The sequence below is a fragment of the Mobula hypostoma genome, chromosome 12 (assembly GCF_963921235.1).
Source record: "Mobula hypostoma chromosome 12, sMobHyp1.1, whole genome shotgun sequence".
NCBI classification, from domain to species: Eukaryota; Metazoa; Chordata; class Chondrichthyes; order Myliobatiformes; family Myliobatidae; genus Mobula; species Mobula hypostoma.
In genome coordinates, this window is record NC_086108.1 from 19,328,473 (window position 1) to 19,349,199 (window position 20,727).

The 20,727-nt window shown below is 45.4% G+C and overlaps 1 protein-coding gene across 1 annotated transcript in view; it reads right to left on the reverse strand.

Moving 5' to 3' along the window:
• Positions 1-3,618: 3,618 nt before the first annotated feature.
• imp3 (IMP U3 small nucleolar ribonucleoprotein 3) overlaps positions 3,619-20,727 on the reverse strand; it is a 222,851-nt gene continuing 205,742 nt past the window's right edge. The window contains exons 6-7 of the mRNA XM_063064874.1: positions 7,517-7,589; positions 3,619-4,543 (exon numbers count right to left, since the gene is read on the reverse strand). Coding sequence (XP_062920944.1) covers positions 4,517-4,543; positions 7,517-7,589 — 100 coding nt within the window. The 3' untranslated portion in view covers positions 3,619-4,516. The remainder of the gene's footprint in view (positions 4,544-7,516; positions 7,590-20,727) is intronic.

Below are 20,727 nucleotides of genomic sequence, written 5' to 3' on the forward strand. Positions count from 1 at the left end.
TGGAGGCAGGAGACTTGAGGCGAGGCGGGGCTGGAGGCAGGAGACTTGAGGCGAGGCGGGGCTGGAGGCAGGAGACTTGAGGCGAGGCTGGGCTGGAGGCAGGAGACGAGGCGAGGCTGGGCTGGAGGCAGGAGACGAGGCGAGGCTGGGCTGGAGGCAGGAGACTTGAGGCGAGGCTGGGCTGGAGGCAGGAGACTTGAGGCAAGGCGAGTCTGGAGGCAGGAGACTTGAGGCGAGGCGAGTCTGGAGGCAGGAGACTTGAGGCGAGGCGAGTCTGGAGGCAGGAGACTTGAGGCAAGGCGAGTCTGGAGGCAGGAGACTTGAGGCAAGGCGAGTCTGGAGGCAGGAGACTTGAGGCGAGGCAAGGCTGGAGGCAGGAGACTTGAGGTAAGGCTTGGCAGGCTCCTCCTGGGTAGGGCGCGGATCACCACCCGACAGAGGCAAGAGACAGGAAGGGACAGAACCAACCGCAGGTAATGGCGAGATGGCCTGGCTTACCTGGCGGAGGCAAGGTACAGGATGGGAGCTAGGTACAGGGTGGCTCCAGGACAAGACTGCAGGCAAGACGAGGTGAGAGTTACCGGCAAGACAAGGCAAGGCTTCTGGCAAAGCAAGGTGAGACCAGAACTTCAGGCGAGGCCAGAGTTACCGGCAATACAAGGCAGGGCTTCAGGCGAGGAAACATAAGGCAGAGCAAGAGATACAAGGAGTAAGGACAAGAACAATCCAGCAGCTATGCCTGGGTCTCTGAAAGTATTTATGCAGCCAGCCGCAACGAGCATCAGCTGCCTCAATTAGCTCAACAAGGACAGAAACAGGGTAGGCAGGAAAACCCGGGTCAAGGGTCGATGGGCCAGACCGTGAACCGGAATGCAGACTTCACGGACCGGACCATGACAGAGAAATAGAATGAGAGTGACTGCATGTCTGAAACAAATATGAAAGAAGGGAAGGACCTGTACACTTCAACCATATTGGAAGTGATGCACCAGCTATTTGTTTTGGATGTCAGTGGCTGCAGTTGTAGATTGCCTTCCAGTACCCTATTGATAGTCTTCCAAGTTTTGCTACACAACTGTGATTTTATTCCAATATAATCTCAAAGATGCTTGCAGCATGGAGACTATCTCATGTAGAATGAATGAAATTGAATAGATGGTCACTGTGGAACGATGGTGTCAGATTTGAATTTTGTGATCTGTTTAATACCCCAACACCTGAACTAGACTGATGCAGTTTCATTTCAGCACTCCCATGATAGAACAAGTGATTAGCAAACACAATTATTTCTCCTAATTAGCCCTTTTAAGTGAATTCTTATTCAAACAGCCAGCATTTCATTAGGGGGAGAAAAACGCTAGTCACCCTTACCACAGACAACTGGTTATTTTATGGATTTTAAAAACAATTAAAAACAAAGATTTACATTTTGACAAATTTCTAAAAGAGAAAATAACAGATGCTACCATTTCCTTAGCAGATAAGAACATAACAAATACTCAAGATCTAAAATATAGTGCCGTCTTTTGCAAAGAATAAGATGTTTAATGGTTCAGTACCCAGTATTAGGATAATTACTCTGAACTATCAACATCTAGAACCTGTTGATTTTCTATTCCCTGCAAAAAGAATACCACAATCAGGATTTGGGAAGGATTAAAGTGAATTCTTTTTATTACAAAGTATTTTCAACTTTAATTCCAATTCCAGTATGAAATGTGTGTTTGGTACCACTTGGGGAAGAAGAGTGGACATGCAGACAAAGCTGGTTCAGTTCGATTTTGAGTTAACATAAATCACCTGCTACAAATGTTATTGGATAAAGCTTTTGTTCACTTATCTTTTTTTAAATTTAGGTATACAGCGTGGAACAGTCCCTTCTGGCCCAATGTGCCTCACCAGCCAGCAACCCTCCTGTTTCTTAGCCGAATCCTAGATCAACTTATAATGGGCAATTAACCTACAAACTGGTACGTCTTTGGAGAAACCCACGTGGTCACAGGGAAAACGTACGAACTCCTTACGGACAAAGCCAGAACCGAACTCTGAGGCACCTCTAACTGCAATAGCATCACAATAACAGTGGCAACACACATAAAAGTTGCTGGTGAACGCATCAGGCCAGGCAGCATCTCTAGGAAGAGGTGCAGTCGACGTTTCAGGCCGAGACCCTTCGTCAGGACTAACTGAAGGAAGAGTGAGTAAGGGATTTGAAAGTTGGAGGGGGAGGGGGAGATGCAAAATGATAGGAGAAGACAGGAGGGGGAGGGATGGAGCCAAGAGCTGGACAGGTGATAGGCAAAAGGGATACGAGAGGATCATGGGACAGGAGGTCCGGGAAGAAAGGGGGGGGGGGACCCAGAGGATGGGCGAGGGATATATTCAGAGGGACAGAGGGAGAAAAAGGAGAGTGAGAGAAAGAATGTGTGCATAAAAATAAGTAACAGCTGGGGTACGAGGGGGAGGTGGGGCCTAGCGGAAGTTAGAGAAGTCAATGTTCATGCCATGCTACCCAGACGGAATATAAGGTGTTGTTCCTCCAACCTGAGTGTGGCTTCATCTTTACAGTAGAGGAGGCCGTGGATAGACATGTCAGAATGGGAATGGGATGTGGAATTAAAATGTGTGGCCACTGGGAGATCCTGCTTTCTCTGGTGTTCAGCAAAACGATCTCCCAGTCTGCGTCGGGTCTCGCCAATATATAGAAGGCCACATCAGGAGCACCGGACGTAGTCTATCACCCCAGCCGACTCACAGGTGAAGTGTCGCCTCACCTGGAAGGACTGTCTGGGGCCCAAAATGGTGGTAAGAGAGGAAGTGTAAGGGCATGTGTAGCACTTGTTCCGTGTAAGCTACATATGCCCTTACACTTCCTCCCTTACCACCATTCAGGGCCCCAAACAGTCCTTCCAGGTGAGGCGACACTTCACCTGTGAGTCGGCTGGGGTGATATACTGCGTCCGGTGCTCCCGATGTGGCCTTTTATATATTGGCGAGACCCGACGCAGACTGGGAGACCGCTTTGCTGAACATCTACGCTCTGTCCGCCAGAGAAAGCAGGATCTCCCAGTGGCCACACATTTTAATTCCACATCCCATTCCCATTCTGACATGTCTATCCACGGCCTCCTCTACTGTAAAGATGAAGCCACACTCAGGTTGGAGGAACAACACCTTATATTCCGTCTGGGTAGCCTCCAACCTGATGGCATGAACATCGACTTCTCTAACTTCCACTGAGGTCCCACCTCCCCCTCTTACCCCATCTGTTACTTATTTTTATACACACATACTTTCTCTCACTCTCCCTTTTCTCCCTCTGTCTCTCTGAATATACCCCTTGCCCATCCTCTGGGTCCCCCTCCCTTGTCTTTCTTCCCGGACCTCCTGTCCCATGATCCTCTCGTATCCCTTTTGCCTATCACCTGTCCAGCTCTTGGCTCCATCCCTCCCCCTCCTGTCTTCTCCTATCATTTTGCATCTCCCCCTCCCCCTCCAACTTTCAAATCCCTTACTCACTCTTCCTTCAGTTAGTCCTGACGAAGGGTCTCGGCCTGAAACGTCGACTGCAGCTCTTCCTAGAGATGCTGCCTGGCCTGCTGCGTTCACCAGCAACTTTTATGTGTGTTGCTTGAATTTCCAGCATCTGCAGAATTCCAGTTGTTTGCGTGACAATAACAGTGGCACCCACTTAGCCTTGTCTCATTAGCTGGGCATATGCACTTCAAACAGAATTTCCTGCCTCGAGGCAGGCTGGCCTAGCCTGATGACAATTGTTGATGATGATGTTTTATAAGGGAGTATATGAACTGATAATGGAAACAGAGTTTTAGAGAACATCTAGCCTTCACATGCCACTTATTTCAAGCTATCAGAACCATACCAGACTAATAAACAGAAGATAAAGCCCATGGGTTCTGAAGAGAGGCCTCAGCCTGAGAAGTCAAATGTTTATTCATTTCCATAGATGCTGCCTGACCTGCCGAACTCCTCCAGCATTTTGTGCGCGCTGCTGTGGGTTTCCAGAATCCGTAGACGTTCTCGTGTGGAAGATAAAAATGTACCTACTGTCACTGTCAAAAAACACAAGTACCTGCATGGGACCAGCATGTAGATAATGGTCAAATTATATTCAGACTCCATACCATTTCAATCAGGGAATGGTTATTTTAGGAACCGCTTACTCTTCCAGGATCCATTCCATGATCAGATGAATCTGTTCTGATGCAAATAATGTCACCACTATAAACTTGTTTAATGCAATTAATTCATTAATGAGAAGATAATTGTGAAGTCAGAATAGTTTAATAAAATATATTACAATGCCCAGAATATTTTAAAGATGAAACAAACACTTATTGTGGGAGGTGTACAACAGAATTAGCCAACAGTTCATGATACAAGCTCCTATCACTAGCTCTTGTCAATGGTAGCAACTGGATCTGGTTGTGTCACAAGGGCTGGATTCACTTCTCTTAAAGTAATGCAGAGGGAAGTCAGGGCAAAGGAAGTTCAGCTAGACAACCAGGTCAAAGTCATCTCTCTGGAGAGGAGAAACAAAAAGGAAAAGTAATGAACATCTTTCCATGCTGCATTGATCAACAATTTATAAATCATATGTAAAATATCAATTCAAAATATATTTTAGCTCAACTTAACCTTTAATATTTTAGAATAAGAGGAGTGCTTCAAGTTCAAAGGATGTCAGGCTACTGTTTTGAGTGTGACCAGATGGATTGGAGGGGGATACTGGCAGGGATGACGGCAGAACAGAGGTGCCTGAAGTTCCTAATGAAGTTCACAAGGTGCAGGATATGTCCCACAGAATTTGTTCTCAAATGACAGGGGTAAGCAACCATGACTGACAAGGGAAGTTTAAGGACTGCGTAAAAGCTAAGGAAAGGGCAAATAAGGTAGCAAAATTGAGTGGGAAGTTGGATGATTGGGAAGCTTTTAAAATCTAACAAAATGCAACTAAAAAAGCTACAAGAAGGGAAAAGATGAAATATGAGGGCAAACCAGCAGAATACCAAAAGTTTTTTTTTCAGTTATATAAAGAATAAAAGGGAAGTGAAAGTTCATATTGGACCACTGGAAAATGATGCTGGTGAGGAAGTAATGGAGGACAAAGAAATGGCAGATGAACTAAATAAGTACTTTGCATCAATCTTCACTGTGGAAGACACTAGCTGTATGCCAGAGCTCCTTGGGCGTCAGTGAGCAGGAGTGAGTGACATTGCTATTACAAAAGAAAAAGTGCTAGATAAACTGAAATGTCTTAAGGTGGATAAGTCACCTGGACCAGATGGACTACATCCCGGAGTCCTGAAGGAGGTGGCTGACAAGATTAAGGATACATCTTTCATGAATCACATGATTGTGGCATGGTCAAAAATTCCAGATGTCACTCTACTCTTTAAAAAGGGACGAAGGCAAAAGAGGGGAAATTATAACCTCAGAGATCGGAAAAGTGTTGGAGTCCATTAGTAAGGAAGAGGTTTTGGGGTACTTGGAGACTAATGATAAAATAAATTAAGTCAGCATGGTTTCTGTAAAGGGAAATCTTGCCTGACAAATCTGTTAGAATTCTTCGAGGAAGTAACAAGCAGGGTGGACAAAGGAGAGGCAGTTAATGTCATTAACTTAGATTGTCAGAAGGTATTTGATAAGGTGCCTCACATGTGGCTGCTTAACAAGATAAAATCCTATGGTGTTACAGGAAATATACAGGCATGGATGGAGGAATGGCTGACAGGCAGGAAGCAGCAATTGGGAATAAAGGGGGCCTGTTCTTGTTGGCTGCCAGTGGTGTTCCTCAGAGGTCAGTATTGGGACTGCTACCTTTCACATTGTTTATCAATGATTTAGATAATGGAATTGTTGGCAAAAAAGTGGCAGATGGAATACAGATTTGGGAAATACATGATAATGCATTTTGGTAAAAGGAAAAATAGTGCAGACTATTATCTAAATGGGAGAAAATTCAAACATCAGAGGTGCAAAGGAGTCCTCATGCAAGACTCCCAGAAGATTAATTTACAGATTGAGTCTGTGGTAAAGAAGGCAAATGCAATGTTGGAGAATAGAACATAAAAGCAAGGAGGAGATAATGCTGTGCCTTTATAAGACACTAGTCAAGCCACACTTGGAATATTGTAAACAGTTTTGGACCCATTATTTCAGAACTGTCATTGGAGAGAGTTCAGAATAGGTTCACGAGGATTATTCCAGGAATGAAGGGGTTAATGTATTAGGAGCATTTGGCAGCTTTGGGTCTGTACGCTCCGGAATTTAGAAGAATGCATGGGGATCTCACTGAAACCTACCGAATGTTGAAAGGACTAGATAAGGTTGATGTGGAGAGGATGTTTCCTCTGGTGGGGCTTTCCAGAACTAGAAGGCACAGCCTCAAAACTGAGGGACAACCTTTCAGAACAGAGGTAAGGAGGAACTTTTTTAGCCAGAGAGTAGTGAATCTGTAGAACGCTCTGCCACAGTCTGCAGTGGAGGCCACATTCATGGGTGCATTCAAAGTGGAAGTTGATAGATTGCTGATTGGTCGGGGCTTCAAATGATATAGTGAGAGGGCAGGTGTATGCAGTTGAATGGATCCAGGATCAGCCATGAAAAAGCAGAGTGGACTCGATGGGCTGAATGGCCTAATTCTGCTGTCTATGGTCTTCTATTATAAGAAAGATGTGAAGGCATCATAGAGAGGCTGCAGAAGAGGTTCAGCAGAATGTTGGATTATTGTTTCCTCTAGAGCAGGGGTTCCCAATATTTTTTATGCCATGGACTCCCTAACATTAACCGATGGGTCTGTGGACCCCAGGTTGGGAACCCCTGTCCTACAGCATCAGAGAATGAAGGGTGACCTGATGAAGGTATATAAAATTCTGAGGAATATGGATAAGGCAGACAGTCTTTTTAACCTGAATGGAAACGTCAAGTACAAGAGGGTATAAGTTTAGGATGAGAGGGGAAAGCATAAAGAAGATTAAATAGGCCAATAGCGTTTTAGACACAGTGAGCAAGTGGTATGTGCCTGGAGTGCAATGCCAAGAGAGATCATGGATAACATCCAAGCCGAATTTAGGTGGGGAATAGAGGCATATAGATCACATGTAGGAAAACGGGCAGTTTAAACTGGAGCCTATCCTGTGCTGTGCCGTTCTATGTCTTTTCCAGGAGTCCTCCCCATAACCCTATTGGGTCTTGTAAGCAAAAGTCGATCTCTGTTCACAATGTTATACCCTTGATCGATACAAAGCTCTTTTGCAGCCTCCTATCCAAATCACGTTCAGCTGGCCAGTTATTTATCCCAATGCTTCTGGTAATTAATAAAATTTAAAATAGCACTTAAAAGTAGAGTACACATCAGATGATGAAGTGTGCTCACTTCAAACAGAATACCAAAATCGATTAGAAGACTATGTTGGACATAACTTGCTGACTGATCGGTTCAATTCTATCAGAAAAGCAATAGATTTGAGGGAATTGTTACTGTAATTCTTACCTCTTCATTATATTCCATTACATGTCGTTTGATCTTTGAAGAGTCCACCCAAGTTATGAAGTCTTCCATATTTCTGAAAATTAAACATGAATATAATAAGCACATTAATGGATAGTTTAAAAAGTATTTGAATTATCATCTAATGTTGGTAATTCTCAGAATTTCCACATTTACCTTGTTGTGTATCTATGCAATGCACTTTCACAATAGCAGTACTGAATATCTCCTCACAAACCAACCCTTTACATGTCCAGATCTTAAAAGCACTGGCTTTACCAACTCAATGCTTCTTGTCTGTGACAGTTATGCCAACTGTGGTGCTCTCAGGCGAAGACAAATTATGTCCATGTCTGACTTTATTCTCAAGATATGGATGATCATCCAGGTTTTCTTTAGGATCTTGGAGTAGACTTTTACTCAACTTTGGGGGAAAACAAGCTGAAATAACTTGCCACTGACATCAATAATAAACCCATGTTCACCTTCAGTAGTTCTCCCAATGTGGACTTGGATAAAACAGATTTTCCCCCAAACCCTGAACTGTTTACAGTTCAATCACTCAAGGGGAAAACAATAGAACTTATAACAAATTCTAAAACTTTGGGGGGGGGTAAAACTTAGGCTACATCCACACGAGACCGGATAAATCCGTAACCGAAGCTTTTTCTCTTCGTTTTGACCCTCCGTCCACACTGAAACGGCATTTTCCTCCTCTGAAAACGGAGCTTTTCTAAAACACTCTCCAGACTGTTTAAATCTGAAAATGCCGGTTGGCTGTTGTGTCTACAGGGTTACTGGCTAACATTAAAACCGCTGTCATGACGTGCCGGAATAAATGATGGCGGCTGTGCGGCATTTCATTGTTTTCTTGAACGCAACCTCCAACACCACAACAATATCTGACAATAGATGTGTAACATCCTAATGTAACATTGTATGGAAATACAACACTGATGCAGACATGTTTTATACATTTAGCAAGGTGCTTTATTAATGTATTGCTTGTGCAAACATTCCATATAACCATATAACAATTACAGCACGGAAACAGGCCATAGAAAATAGAAACATAGAAAATAGGTGCAGGAGTAGGCCATTCGGCCCTTCGAGCCTGCACCGCCATTTATTATGATCATGGCTGATCATCCAACTCAGAACCCAGCCTTCCCTCCATACCCCCTGACCCCTGTAGCCACAAGGGCCATATCTAACTTCCTTTTAAACATAGCTAATGAACTGGCCTCAACAGTTTGCTGTGGCAGAGAATTCCACAGATTCACCACTCTCTGTGTGAAGTTGTTTTTCCTAACCTCGGTCCTAAAAGGCTTCCCCTCTATCCTCAAACTGTGACCCCTCGTTCTAGACCTCCCCAACATCGGGAACAATCTTCCCGCATCTAGCCTGTCCAATCCCTTTAGGATCTTATACGTTTCAATCAGATCCCCCCTCAATCTTCTAAATTCCAACGAGTACAAGCCCAGTTCATCCAGTCTTTCTTCATATGAAAGACCTGCCATCCCAGGAATCAATCTGGTGAACCTTCTCTGTACTCCCTCTATGGCAAAGATGTCTTTCCTCAGATTAGGGGACCAAAACTGCACACAATACTCCAGGTGTGGTCCCACCAAGGCCTTGTACAACTGCAGTAGTACCTCCCTGCTCCTGTACTCGAATCCTCTCGCTATAAATGCCAGCATACCGTTCGCCTTTTTCACCACCTGCTGTACCTGCATGCCCACTTTCAATGACTGGTGTATAATGACACCCAGGTCTCGTTGCACCTCCCCTTTTCCTAATCGGCCACCATTCAGATAATAATCTGTTTTCCTATTTTTGCCACCAAAGTGGATAACTTCACATTTATCCACATTAAATTGCATCTGCCATGAGTTTGCCCACTCACCCAACCTATCCAAGTCACCCTGCATCCTCTTAGCATCCTCCTCACTGCTAACACTGCCACCCAGCTTTGTGTCATCCGCAAACTTGGAGATGCTGCATTTAATTCCCTCATCCAAGTCATTAATATATATTGTAAACAACTGGGGTCCCAGCACTGAGCCTTGCGGTACCCCACTAGTCACCGCCTGCCATTCTGAAAAGGTCCCGTTTATTCCCACTCTTTGCTTCCTGTCTGCTAACCAATTCTCCACCCACACCAATACCTTACCCCCAATACCGTGTGCTTTAAGTTTGCACACTAATCTCCTATGTGGGACCTTGTCAAAAGCCTTTTGAAAATCCAAATATACCACATCCACTGGTTCTCCCCTATCCACTCTACTAGTTACTTGGCCCTTCTAGTCCGTACCAAACTGTTACTCTCACCTAGTCCCACCGACCTGCACTCGGCCCATAACTCTCCATTCCTTTCCTGTTCATATAGCTGTCCAATTAAACTTTAAACAGCAACATCAAACCTGCCTCAACCACTTCTGCTGGAAGCTCGTTCCACACAGCTACCACTCTCTGAGTAAAGAAGTTCCCCCTCATGTTACCCCTAAACTTTTGCCCTTTAAAAGGTGGGACCTGTACAGATTGGATGGGTTGCACTTGAACCCGATGGGGAGCAATCCTTGCAGGTAGGTTTGCTAGCATGGTTCGGGAGGGTTTAAACTAATTTGCAAGGGGGATGGGACCCTGAGCGATAGAGCAGTGAAAGAAGTGCATGGAGTAAAGCCAGATCTAACATATAGAGAGGTTTTGAGGAAAGAGAAGCAGAATAAACGGAGTAAAGACAGTAAGGCAGAAGGGCTGAAGTGCGTGTACCTCAATGCAAGAAACATCAGGAACAAAGGTGATGAACTGACAGCTTGGATACATACATGGAATTATGATGTAGTGGCCATTATAGAGACTTGGCTGGCACCAGGGCAGGAATGGATTCTCAATATTCCTGGATTTCAGTGCTTTAAAAGGGATAGAGAGGGCGGAAAAAGGGGAGGAGGGGTGGCATTACTGGTCAGGGATACTATTACAGCTACAGAAAGGGTGGGAAATGTAGCAGGATCCTTTTTTGAGTCAGTATGGGTGGAAGTCAGGAACGGGAAGGGAGCAGTTACTCTACTGGGGTATTCTATAGGCCCCCTGGTAGCAGCAGAGATACAGAGGAGCAGATTGGGAGGCAGATTTTGGAAAGGTGCAAAAATAACAGGGTTGTTATCATGGGTGACTTTAACTTCCCTAATATTGGATTGGCACCTGATTAGTTCCAAGGGTTCAGATGGGGCAGAGTTTGTTAAGTGTGTCCAGGAGGGATTCCTGTCACAGAATGTGGACAGGTCAACTAGGGGGAATGCCAGACTAGATCTAGTACTAGGTAATGAACCGGGTCAGGTCACAGATCTCTCAGTGGGTGAGCATCTGGGGGACAGTGACCACTGCTCCCTGGTCTTTAGCATTATCATGGAAAAGAATAGAATCAGAGAGGACAGGAAAATTTTTAACTCGGGAAGGGCAAATTATGAGGCTATAAGGCTAGAACTTGCGGGTGTGAATTGGGATGATGTTTTTGCAGGGAAATGTACTATGGACATGTGGTCGATGTTTAGAGATCTCTTGCAGGATGTTAGGGATAAATTTGTCCCGGTGAGGAAGATAAAGAATGGTAGGGTGAAGGAACCATGGGTGACAAGTGAGGTGGAAAATCTAGTCAGGTAGAAGGAAGCAGCATACATGAGGTTTAGGAAGCAAGGATCAGATGGGTCTTTTGAGAAATATAGGGAAGCAAGAAAGGAGCTTAAGAAGGGGCTGAGAAGAGCAAGAAGGGGGCATGAGAAGGCCTTGGCGAGTAGAATAAAGGAAAACCCCAAAGCATTGTTCAATTATGTGAAGAACAAAAGGATGACAGGAGTGAAGGTAGGAACGATTAGAGATAAAGGTGGGAAGATGTCCCTGGAGGCTGTGGAAGTGAGCGAGCTCCTCAGTGAATACTTCTCTTCGATATTCACCAATGAGAGGAAACTTGATGGTGAGGACAATATGAGCGAGGTTGATGTTCTGGAGCATGTTGATATTAAGGGAGAGGGGGTGTTGGGAGTTGTTAAAATATATTAGGACACGTAAGTCCCCTGGGCCTGACGGAATATTCCCCAGGCTGCTCCACGAGGTGAGGGAAGAGATTGCTGAGCCTCTGGCTAGGATCTTTATATCCTCATTGTCCACGGGAATGGTACCGGAGGATTAAAGGGAGGCAAATGTTGTCCCCTTGTTCAAAAAAGGTAGTAGGGATAGTCCAGGTAATTATAGACCAGTGAGCCTTATGTCTGTGGTGGGAAAGCTGTTGGAAAAGATTCTTAGAGATAGGATCTATGGGCATTTAGAGAATCATGGTCTGATCAGGGACAGTCAGCATGTCTTTGTGATGGGCAGATCATGTCTAACAAGCCTGATAGAGTTCTTTGAGGTGGTGACCAGGCATATAGATGAGAGTAGTGCAGTGGATGTGATCTATATGGATTTTAGTAAGGCATTTGACAAGGTTCCACCCGGGAGGCTTATTCAGAAAGTCAGAAGGCATGGGATCCAGGGAAATTTGGCCAGGTGGATTCAGAATTGGCTTGCCTGCAGAAGGCAGAGGGTCGTGGTGGAGGAAGTACATTCAGATTGGAGGATTGTGACTAGTGGTGTCCCACAAGGATCTGTTCTGGGACCTCTACTTTTCGTGATTTTTATTAATGACCTGGATGTGGGAGTAGAAGGGTGGGTTGGCAAGTTTGCAGATGACACAAAGGTTGGCGGTGTTGTAGATAGTGTAGAGGATTGTTGAAGATTGCAGAGAGACATTGATAGGATGCAGAAGTGGGCTGAGAAGTGGCAGATGGAGTTCAACCCGGAGAAGGGTGAGGTGATACACTTTGGAAGGACAAACTCCAAGGAAGAGTACAAAGTAATGGCAGGATACTTGGTAGCGTGGAGGAGCAGAGGGATCTGGGGGTACATGTCCACAGATCCCTGAAAGTTGCCTCACAGGTAGATAGGATAGTTAAGAAAGTTTATGGGATGTTAGCTTTCATAAGTCGAGGGATAGAGTTTAAGAGTCGCGAGGTAATGATGCAGCTCTATAAAACTCTGGTTAGGCCACACTTGGAGTACTGTGTCCAGTTCTGGTTGCCTCACTATAGGAAGGATGTGGAAGCACTGGAAAAGGTACAGAGGAGATTTACCAGGATGCTGCCTGGTTCAGAGAATATGCATTATGATAAGAGATTACGGGAGCTAGGGCTTTACTCATTGGAGAGGAGGAGGATGAGAGGAGACATGATAGAGGTGTACAGGATAATAAGAGGAAAAGATAGAGTGGATAGCCAGCGCCTCTTCCCCAGGGCACCACTGCTCAATACGAGAGGACATGGCTTTAAGGTAAGGGGTGGGAAGTTCAAGGGGGATATTAGAGGAAGGTTTTTTACTCAGAGAGTGGTTAGTGCATGGAATGCACTGACTGGGTCGATGGTGAGGCAGATACACTCGTGAAGTTTAAGAGACTATTAGAGAGGTATATGGAGGAATTTAAGGTGGGGGGTTATATGGGAGGCAGGGTTTGAGGGTCAGCACAACATTGTGGGCCGAAGGACCTGTAATGTGGTGTACTATTCTATGTTCTATGTTAACTCTCAACTCATGTCCTCTTGTTTGAATCTCCCCCACTCTCAATGGAAAAAGCCTATCCACGTCAACTCTATCTATCCCCCTCATAATTTTAAGTACCTCTATCAAGTCCCCCCTCAACCTTCTACACTCCAAGGAATAAAGACCTAACTTGTTCAACCTTTCTCTGTAACTTAGGAGATGAAACCCAGGCAACATTTTAGTAAATCTCCTCTGTACTCTCTCAATTTTATTGACATCTTTCCTATAATTCTGTGACCAGAACTGTACACAATACTCCAAATTTGGCCTCACCAATGCCTTATACAATTTCAACATTACGTCCCAACTCCTATACTCAATGCTCTGATTTATAAAGGCCAGCATACCAAAAGCTTTCTTCACCACCCTATCCACATGAGATTCCACCTTCAGGGAACTATGCACCATTATTCCTAGATCCCTCTGTTCTATTGCATTCTTCAATGCCCTGCCATTTATCATGTATGTCCTATTTTGATTAATCCTACCAAAATGTAGCACCTCACATTTATCAGCATTAAACTCCATCTGCCATCTTTCAGCCCACTCTTCTAAATGGTCTAAATCTCTTTGCAAGCTTTGAAAACCTCCTTCATTATCCATAACTCCACCTATCTTAGTATCATCTGCATACTTACTAATCCAATTTACCACCCCATCATCCAGATCATTCATATATATGCCAAACAACACTGGAGCCAGTACAGATCCCTGAGGCACACCACTAGACACCGTCCTCCAATCTGACACACAGTTATCCTCCACTACTCTCTGGCGTCTCCCATCCAGCCACTGCTGAATCCATTTTACTACTTCGATATTAATGCCTAACGATTGTACCTTCCTAACTAACCTTCCATGTGGAACCTTGTCAAAGGCCTTACTGAAGTCCATATAAATAACATCCACTGCTTTACCCTCGTCAACTTTCCTAGTAACCTCATCAAAAAATTCAAGAAGATTTGTCAAACATGACCTTCCACGCACAAATCCATGTTGACTGTTCCTAATCAGACCCTGTCTGTCCAGATAATTATATATACACCATCTCTAATAATACTTTCCATCAATTTACCCACCACAGACATCAAACTCACAGGCCGATAATTGCTCGGTTTACTCTTAGAACCCTTTTTAAACAATGGAACAACATGAGCAATATGCCAATCCTCCAGCACCATTCCCGTTTCTAATGACATTTGAAATATTTCTGTCAGAGTCCTTGCTGTTTCCACACTAACTTTCCTCAAGGTCCGAGGGAATATCCTGTCCGGACCCGGAGACTTATCCACTTTTATATTTCTTAAAAGTGCCAGTACTTCCTCTTCTTTAATCGCCATACTTTCCATAACTATTCTTCTTGTTTCCTTTACCTTACACAATTCAATATCCTTCTCCTTAGTGAATACCGAAGAAAAGAAATTGTTCAAAATCTCCCCCATCTCTTTTGGCTCCGCACATAGCCGTCCACTCTGATTCTCTAAGGGACCAATTTTATCCCTCACTATCCTTTTGCTATTAATATAACTGTAGAAACCCTTTGGATTTATTTTCACCTGCTTGCCAAAGCAGCCTCATATCTTCTTTTAGCTTTTCTAATTTCTTTTTTAAGATTTTTTTTTACATTCTTTATATTCCCCGAGCACCTAATTAACTCCAAGCTGCCTATATTTTTTGTAGATCCCTCTCTTTTTTCGAACCAAGCTTCCAATATCCCTTAAAAACCATGGCTCTCTCAAACTTATAACCTTTCCTTTCAACCTAACAGGAACATAAAGATCCTGTACACTCAAAATTTCACCTTTAAATGACCTCCATTTCTCTATTACATCCTTCCCATAAAAACAAATTGTCCCAATCCACTCCTTCTAAATCCTTTCGCATCTCCTCAAAGTTAGCCTTTCTCCAATCAAAAATCTCAACCCTGGGTCCAGTCCTATCCTTCTCTATAATTATATTGAAACTAATGGCATTGTGATCATTGGATCCGAAGTGCTCCCCAACAAATACCTCCGTCACCTGCCCTGTCTCATTCCCTAACAGGAGATCCAACACTGCCCCTTCTCTCGTTGGTACCTCTATGTATTGCTGCAAAAAACTATCTTGCACACATTTTACAAACTCCAAACCATCTAGCCCTTTTACAGAATGGGCTTCCTAGTCAATATGTGGAAAATTAAAATCTCCCACAATCATAACCTTGTGCTTACTACAAATATCTGCTATCTCCTTACAAATTTGCTCCTCCAATTCTCGCTCCCCATTAGGTGGTCTATAAAACACCCCTATAAGCATTACTACACCTTTCCTATTCCTCAATTCCACCCAAATAGCCTCCCTGGACGAGTCCACTAATCTATCCTGCCAGAGGACCGCTGTTATATTTTCTCTGACAAGCAATGCAACACTTCCCCCTCTTGCTCCTCCAATTCTATCACACCTCAAGTAATGAAATCCAGGAATATTTAGTTGCCAATCACACCCCTCCTGCAACCATGTTTCACTAAGAGCTATAACATCATATTCAACAGATGTAATTGTCACTTTTGCTCAGTAACTCGTTTTATTGCACATGTTAAATACAGCAAAATAATACACAAAGACATGGCAAAAGTAAAGGCAAACAAATGAGGTAACAGCAAATTTCACTTTTGCCCAGTAACAAGCCTTATTGCATTTAGTTGTAGCTGTCGTCCCTTTCATCGGTAAAGAGACTATGGCCGTAGGAAATGTTTCTGGACAAACGTGCACCAAGTCTTTAGTCTGGCAATTTCCTTTTAAGTTTTTCTAGTTTATAACTGGACAAATGCGCACCAAGTACACCATTTCCTCTTCGCTTGTTTTCTGTGTGTCCTGCGCATGCCCAGTAGGAGGAGATTCGCCCAAATATCTGTTTTAATGTAGACGAAGGTATTTTCAAAAACACCTGGTGTGGACGCCTATTGTTTTTACATGAAACCGGCATTTTCAAAATTATCCGGTCCAGTGTGGACGTAGCCTTTAATATGTGAGATCATTTAAACAAGTTTGGGATGATGTTCAAAAGACTTCAAATTAATAGTCAATCAATGAGGACGACATTAATCCTACTTAACGGTCAACTAACTCAGCCCAGAGAACAATTATTCACCTAATCGGATTTTAACAAATCAATCGCTGATTACATAATTGGTAACCAATAGAAATGGCAAATATACCCACACACAAACGGACTAATCACAGGACACATAAAAGGCTAACAATGTAGATCACCAACATTTCATTTGAGGATGCATTGATGATGTTGCCAAGCTAGGTAACGAAATGTCCGCAAGCTAACAAGCCAGCTCGGCGAGCCATTCGACAATAAAAAATTAATAGTGTATCTGGAAGTAATTTAACAAGCTACTTAAGACTGAAAGCTGCTCTTCCACTAAAATCTTTTCCTGCAACACGAACGTACTCTTTGTACCTTCTTGGATCTCATGCAGAATTGTTATATTTACTTCTAAATACTGGACAATTAGAATAAGTTTTCACTCCATTGCTGAGCTCTGTTGCAGCACAGCCTGCCCAATCAGGTCAAATCCATCATCAACCACTTCAGGAAACCCACAGGCAATAAGGGAGATCCTGAAGCTGCTGCCTGTCACACTGAGAAATAATTAATATTCATTGTTCTACCATTGTTCTTTCTGCAAAATGCAGTCCACAGAAATCTCTAAGAATTCCTTTTTAGAAAGTTGATCCTATTTCCTTCTGGACAGGGCTGAAACTGTCAAATGTTTAAATCACAGAGCAAGGGAAAAGAGCAACACGTGTCTAAAAAATGGCCTGACATATTCAAACAACAGGAATTCTGCAGATGCTGGAAATTCAAGCAACACACATCAAAGTTGCTGGTGAACGCAGCAGGCCAAGCAGCAACTGTAGGAAGAGGTGCAGTCGACGTTTCAGGCCGAGACCCTTCGTCAGGACTAACTGAAGGAAGAGTGAGTAAGGGATTTGAAAGTTGGAAAGGGAGGGGGAGATCCAAAATGATAGGAGAAGACAGGAGGGGGAGGGATAGAGCCGAGAGCTGGACAGATGATAGGCAAAAGGGGATACGAGAGGATCATGGGACAGGAGGCCTAGGGAGAAAGACAAGGGGGGGCGGGGACCCAGAGGATGGGCAAGAGGTATATTCAGAGGGACAGAGGGAGAAAAAAGAGAGTGAGAGAAAGAATCTGTGCATAAAAATAAGTAACAGATGGGGTACGAGGGGGAGGTGGGGCATTAGCGGAAGTTAGAGAAGTCGATGTTCATGCCATCAGGTTGGAGGCTACCCAGACGGAATATAAGGTGTTGTTCCTCCAACCTGAGTGTGGCTTCATCTTTACAGTAGAGGTGGCCGTGGATAAACATGTCAGAATGGGAATGGGATGTGGAATTAAAATGTGTGGCCACTGGGAGATCCTGCTTTCTCTGGCGGACAGAGTGTAGATGTTCAGCAAAGTGGTCTCCCAGTCTGCGTCGGGTATCGCCAATATATAAAAGGCTACATCGGGAGCACCGGACGCAGTATATCACCCCAGTCGACTCACAGGTGAAGTATTGCCTCACCTGGAAGGACTGTTTGGGGCCCTGAATGGTGGTAAGGGAGGAAGTGTAAGGGCATGTGTAGCACTTGTTCCGCTTACACGGATAAGTGTCAGGAGGGAGATCAGTGGGGAGGGATGGGGGGGACAAATGGACAAGGGAGTTGTGTAGGGAGCGATCCCTGCGGAATGCAGAGAGAGGGGTGTAGGCCCCGACGCTAGCAGGCATGAACTTCAGATTGCGGCCCCTGCCATCGATCTCGGTGGCTCCAACACCTCAGGGCATATTCAAAATCCGGACTCCAGCAACGACCATGGACACCTTCACAGCGATTGTGCAACCACCAACTGCGACTCCAGCCTTGAACTCCAGGCCTGGTCTTCAAGTGCTGCTGTTGTGACTCCTGTCTCCCCTTCCCCCACCAATACTCTGCAATCCCGTCTCCCTCAGATCTCACCATCAGCTCCTGGGCCCTCGGAGGCTCCACCTTCCTCTCACCCCAACCCTCCCCTCTCCACTGACACCCCCAGCCTCCCCCCTCCCCCCTCTGATCCCAGCTCTCATCCGTGCCGGGTCTTTACCATCCCCTCCGACCTTCAACTGTCGGAGGCAGAACGCTCTGTTCTCAGTAAGGGCCTCACGTTTGTCCCCCTTCGCCCACACCTCAGCGAGTTCCGTGTTCGCCACGATGCGGAACTTTTCTTCCGCCGTCTCCGAGCCTACTTCTTCGGCAAGTACGCTTCCACTCCCACCGATGACCCCTTCTCCCGTCTTCAACCCTCCTCTTCTTCATGGACACCCCGCTCTGGTCTTCTACCTGCTCTGGATCTCTTTATCGCTAACTGCTGACGGGACATCAACCGTCTCGACTTCACCGCACCTTGTCCCCATTCCAACCTCACTCCTTCGGAACGCTCTGCTCTCCACTCCCTCCGCACTAATCCTAACCTTATTATTAAACCTGCCGACAAGGGGGGTGCTGTTGTAGTCTGGCGTACTGACCTCTACCTTGCCGAGGCACAGCGACAACTCGCGGATACCTCCTCTTATTTACCCCTCGATCGTGACCCCACTAAGGAGAACCAGGCCATTGTCTCCCACACCATCACCGACTTTATTCGTTCAGGGGATCTCCCATCCACTGCTACCAACCTTATAGTTCCCACACCCCGCACTTCTCGTTTCTACCTCCTACCCAAGATCCACAAACCTGCCTGTCCTGGCCGACCTATTGTCTCAGCTTGCTCCTGCCCCACCGATCTCATTTCTGCATACCTCGACACTGTTTTATCACCCCTTGTTCAATCCCTTCCGACCTATGTTCGTGACACTTCTCACGCTCTTAAACTTTTCGATGATTTTAAGTTCCCTGGCCCCCACCGCTTTATTTTCACCATGGATGTCCAGTCCTTATATACTTCCATCCCCCATCAGGAAGGTCTCAAAGCTCGACTCTTCTTTTTGGATTCCAGACCTAATCAGTTCCCCTCTACCACCACTCTGCTCCCTCTAGCGGAATTAGTCCTTACTCTTAATAATTTCTCCTTTGGCTCCTCCCACTTCCTCCAAACTAAAGGTGTAGCTATGGGGACCCGTATGGGTCCTAGCTATGCCTGCCTTTTTGTTGGGTTTGTGGAACAATCTATATTCCATGCCTATTCTGGTATCTGTCGCCCACTTTTCCTTCACTACATCGACGACTGCATTGGCGCTGCTTCCTGCACGCATGCAGAACTCGCATTAACTTTATTAACTTTGCCTCCAACTTTCACCCTGCCCTCAAGTTTACCTGGTCCATTTCCGACACCTCCCTCCCCTTTCTAGATCTTTCTGTCTCTGTCTCTGGAGACAGCTTATCCACTGATGTCTACTATAAGCCTACTGACTCTCACAGCTATCTGGACTATTCCTCTTCTCACCCTGTCTCTTGCAAAAACGCCATCCCCTTCTCGCAATTCCTCCGTCTCCGCCGCATCTGCTCTCAGGATGAGGCTTTTCATTCTAGGACGAGGGAGATGTCTTCCTTTTTTTAAAGAAAGGGGCTTCCCTTCCTCCACTATCAACGCTGCTCTTAAACACATCTCCCCCATTTCACGTACATCTGCTCTCACTCCATCCTCCCGCCACCCCACTTGGAATAGGGTTCCCCTGGTCCTCACCTACCACCCCACCAGCCTCCGGGTCCAACATAGTATTCTCCGTAACTTCCGCCACCTCCAACGGGATCCCACCACTAAGCATATCTTTCCCTCCCCCCCCCCTGCATTCCGCAGGGATCGCTCCCTACACAACTCCCTTGTCCATTCGTCCCCCCCATCCCTCCCCACTGATCTCCCTCCTGGCACTTATCCGTGTAAGCGGAACAAGTGCTACACATGCCCTTACACTTCCTCCCTTACCACCATTCAGGGCCCCAAACAGTCCTTCCAGGTGAGGCAACACTTCACCTGTGAGTCGACTGGGGTGAGATACTGCGTCCGGTGCTCCCGATGTGGCCTTTTATATATTGGCGAGACCCGACGCAGACTGGGAGACCGCTTTGCTGAACATCTACGCTCTGTCCGCAAGAGAGAGCAGGATCTCCCAGTGGCCACACATTTTAATTCCACATCCCATTCCCATTCTGACATGTCTATCCACGGCCTCCTCTACTGTAAAGATGAAGCCACACTCAGGTTGGAGGAACAACACCTTATATTCCGTCTGGGTAGCCTCCAACCTGATGGCATGAACATCGACTTCTCTAACTTACGCTAAGGCCCCACCTCCCCCTCGTACCCCATCTGTTACTTATTTTTATGCACACATTCTTTCTCTCACTCTCTTTTTTCTCCCTCTGTCCCTCTGAATATACCTCTTGCCCATCCTCTGGGTCCCCCCCCCTTGTCTTTCTTCCCGGACCTCCTGTCCCATGATCCTCTCGTATCCCCTTTTGCCTATCACCTGTCCAGCTCTTGGCTCTAACCCTCCCCCTCCTGTTTTCTCCTATCATTTTGGATCTCCCCCTCCAACTTTCAAATCCCTTA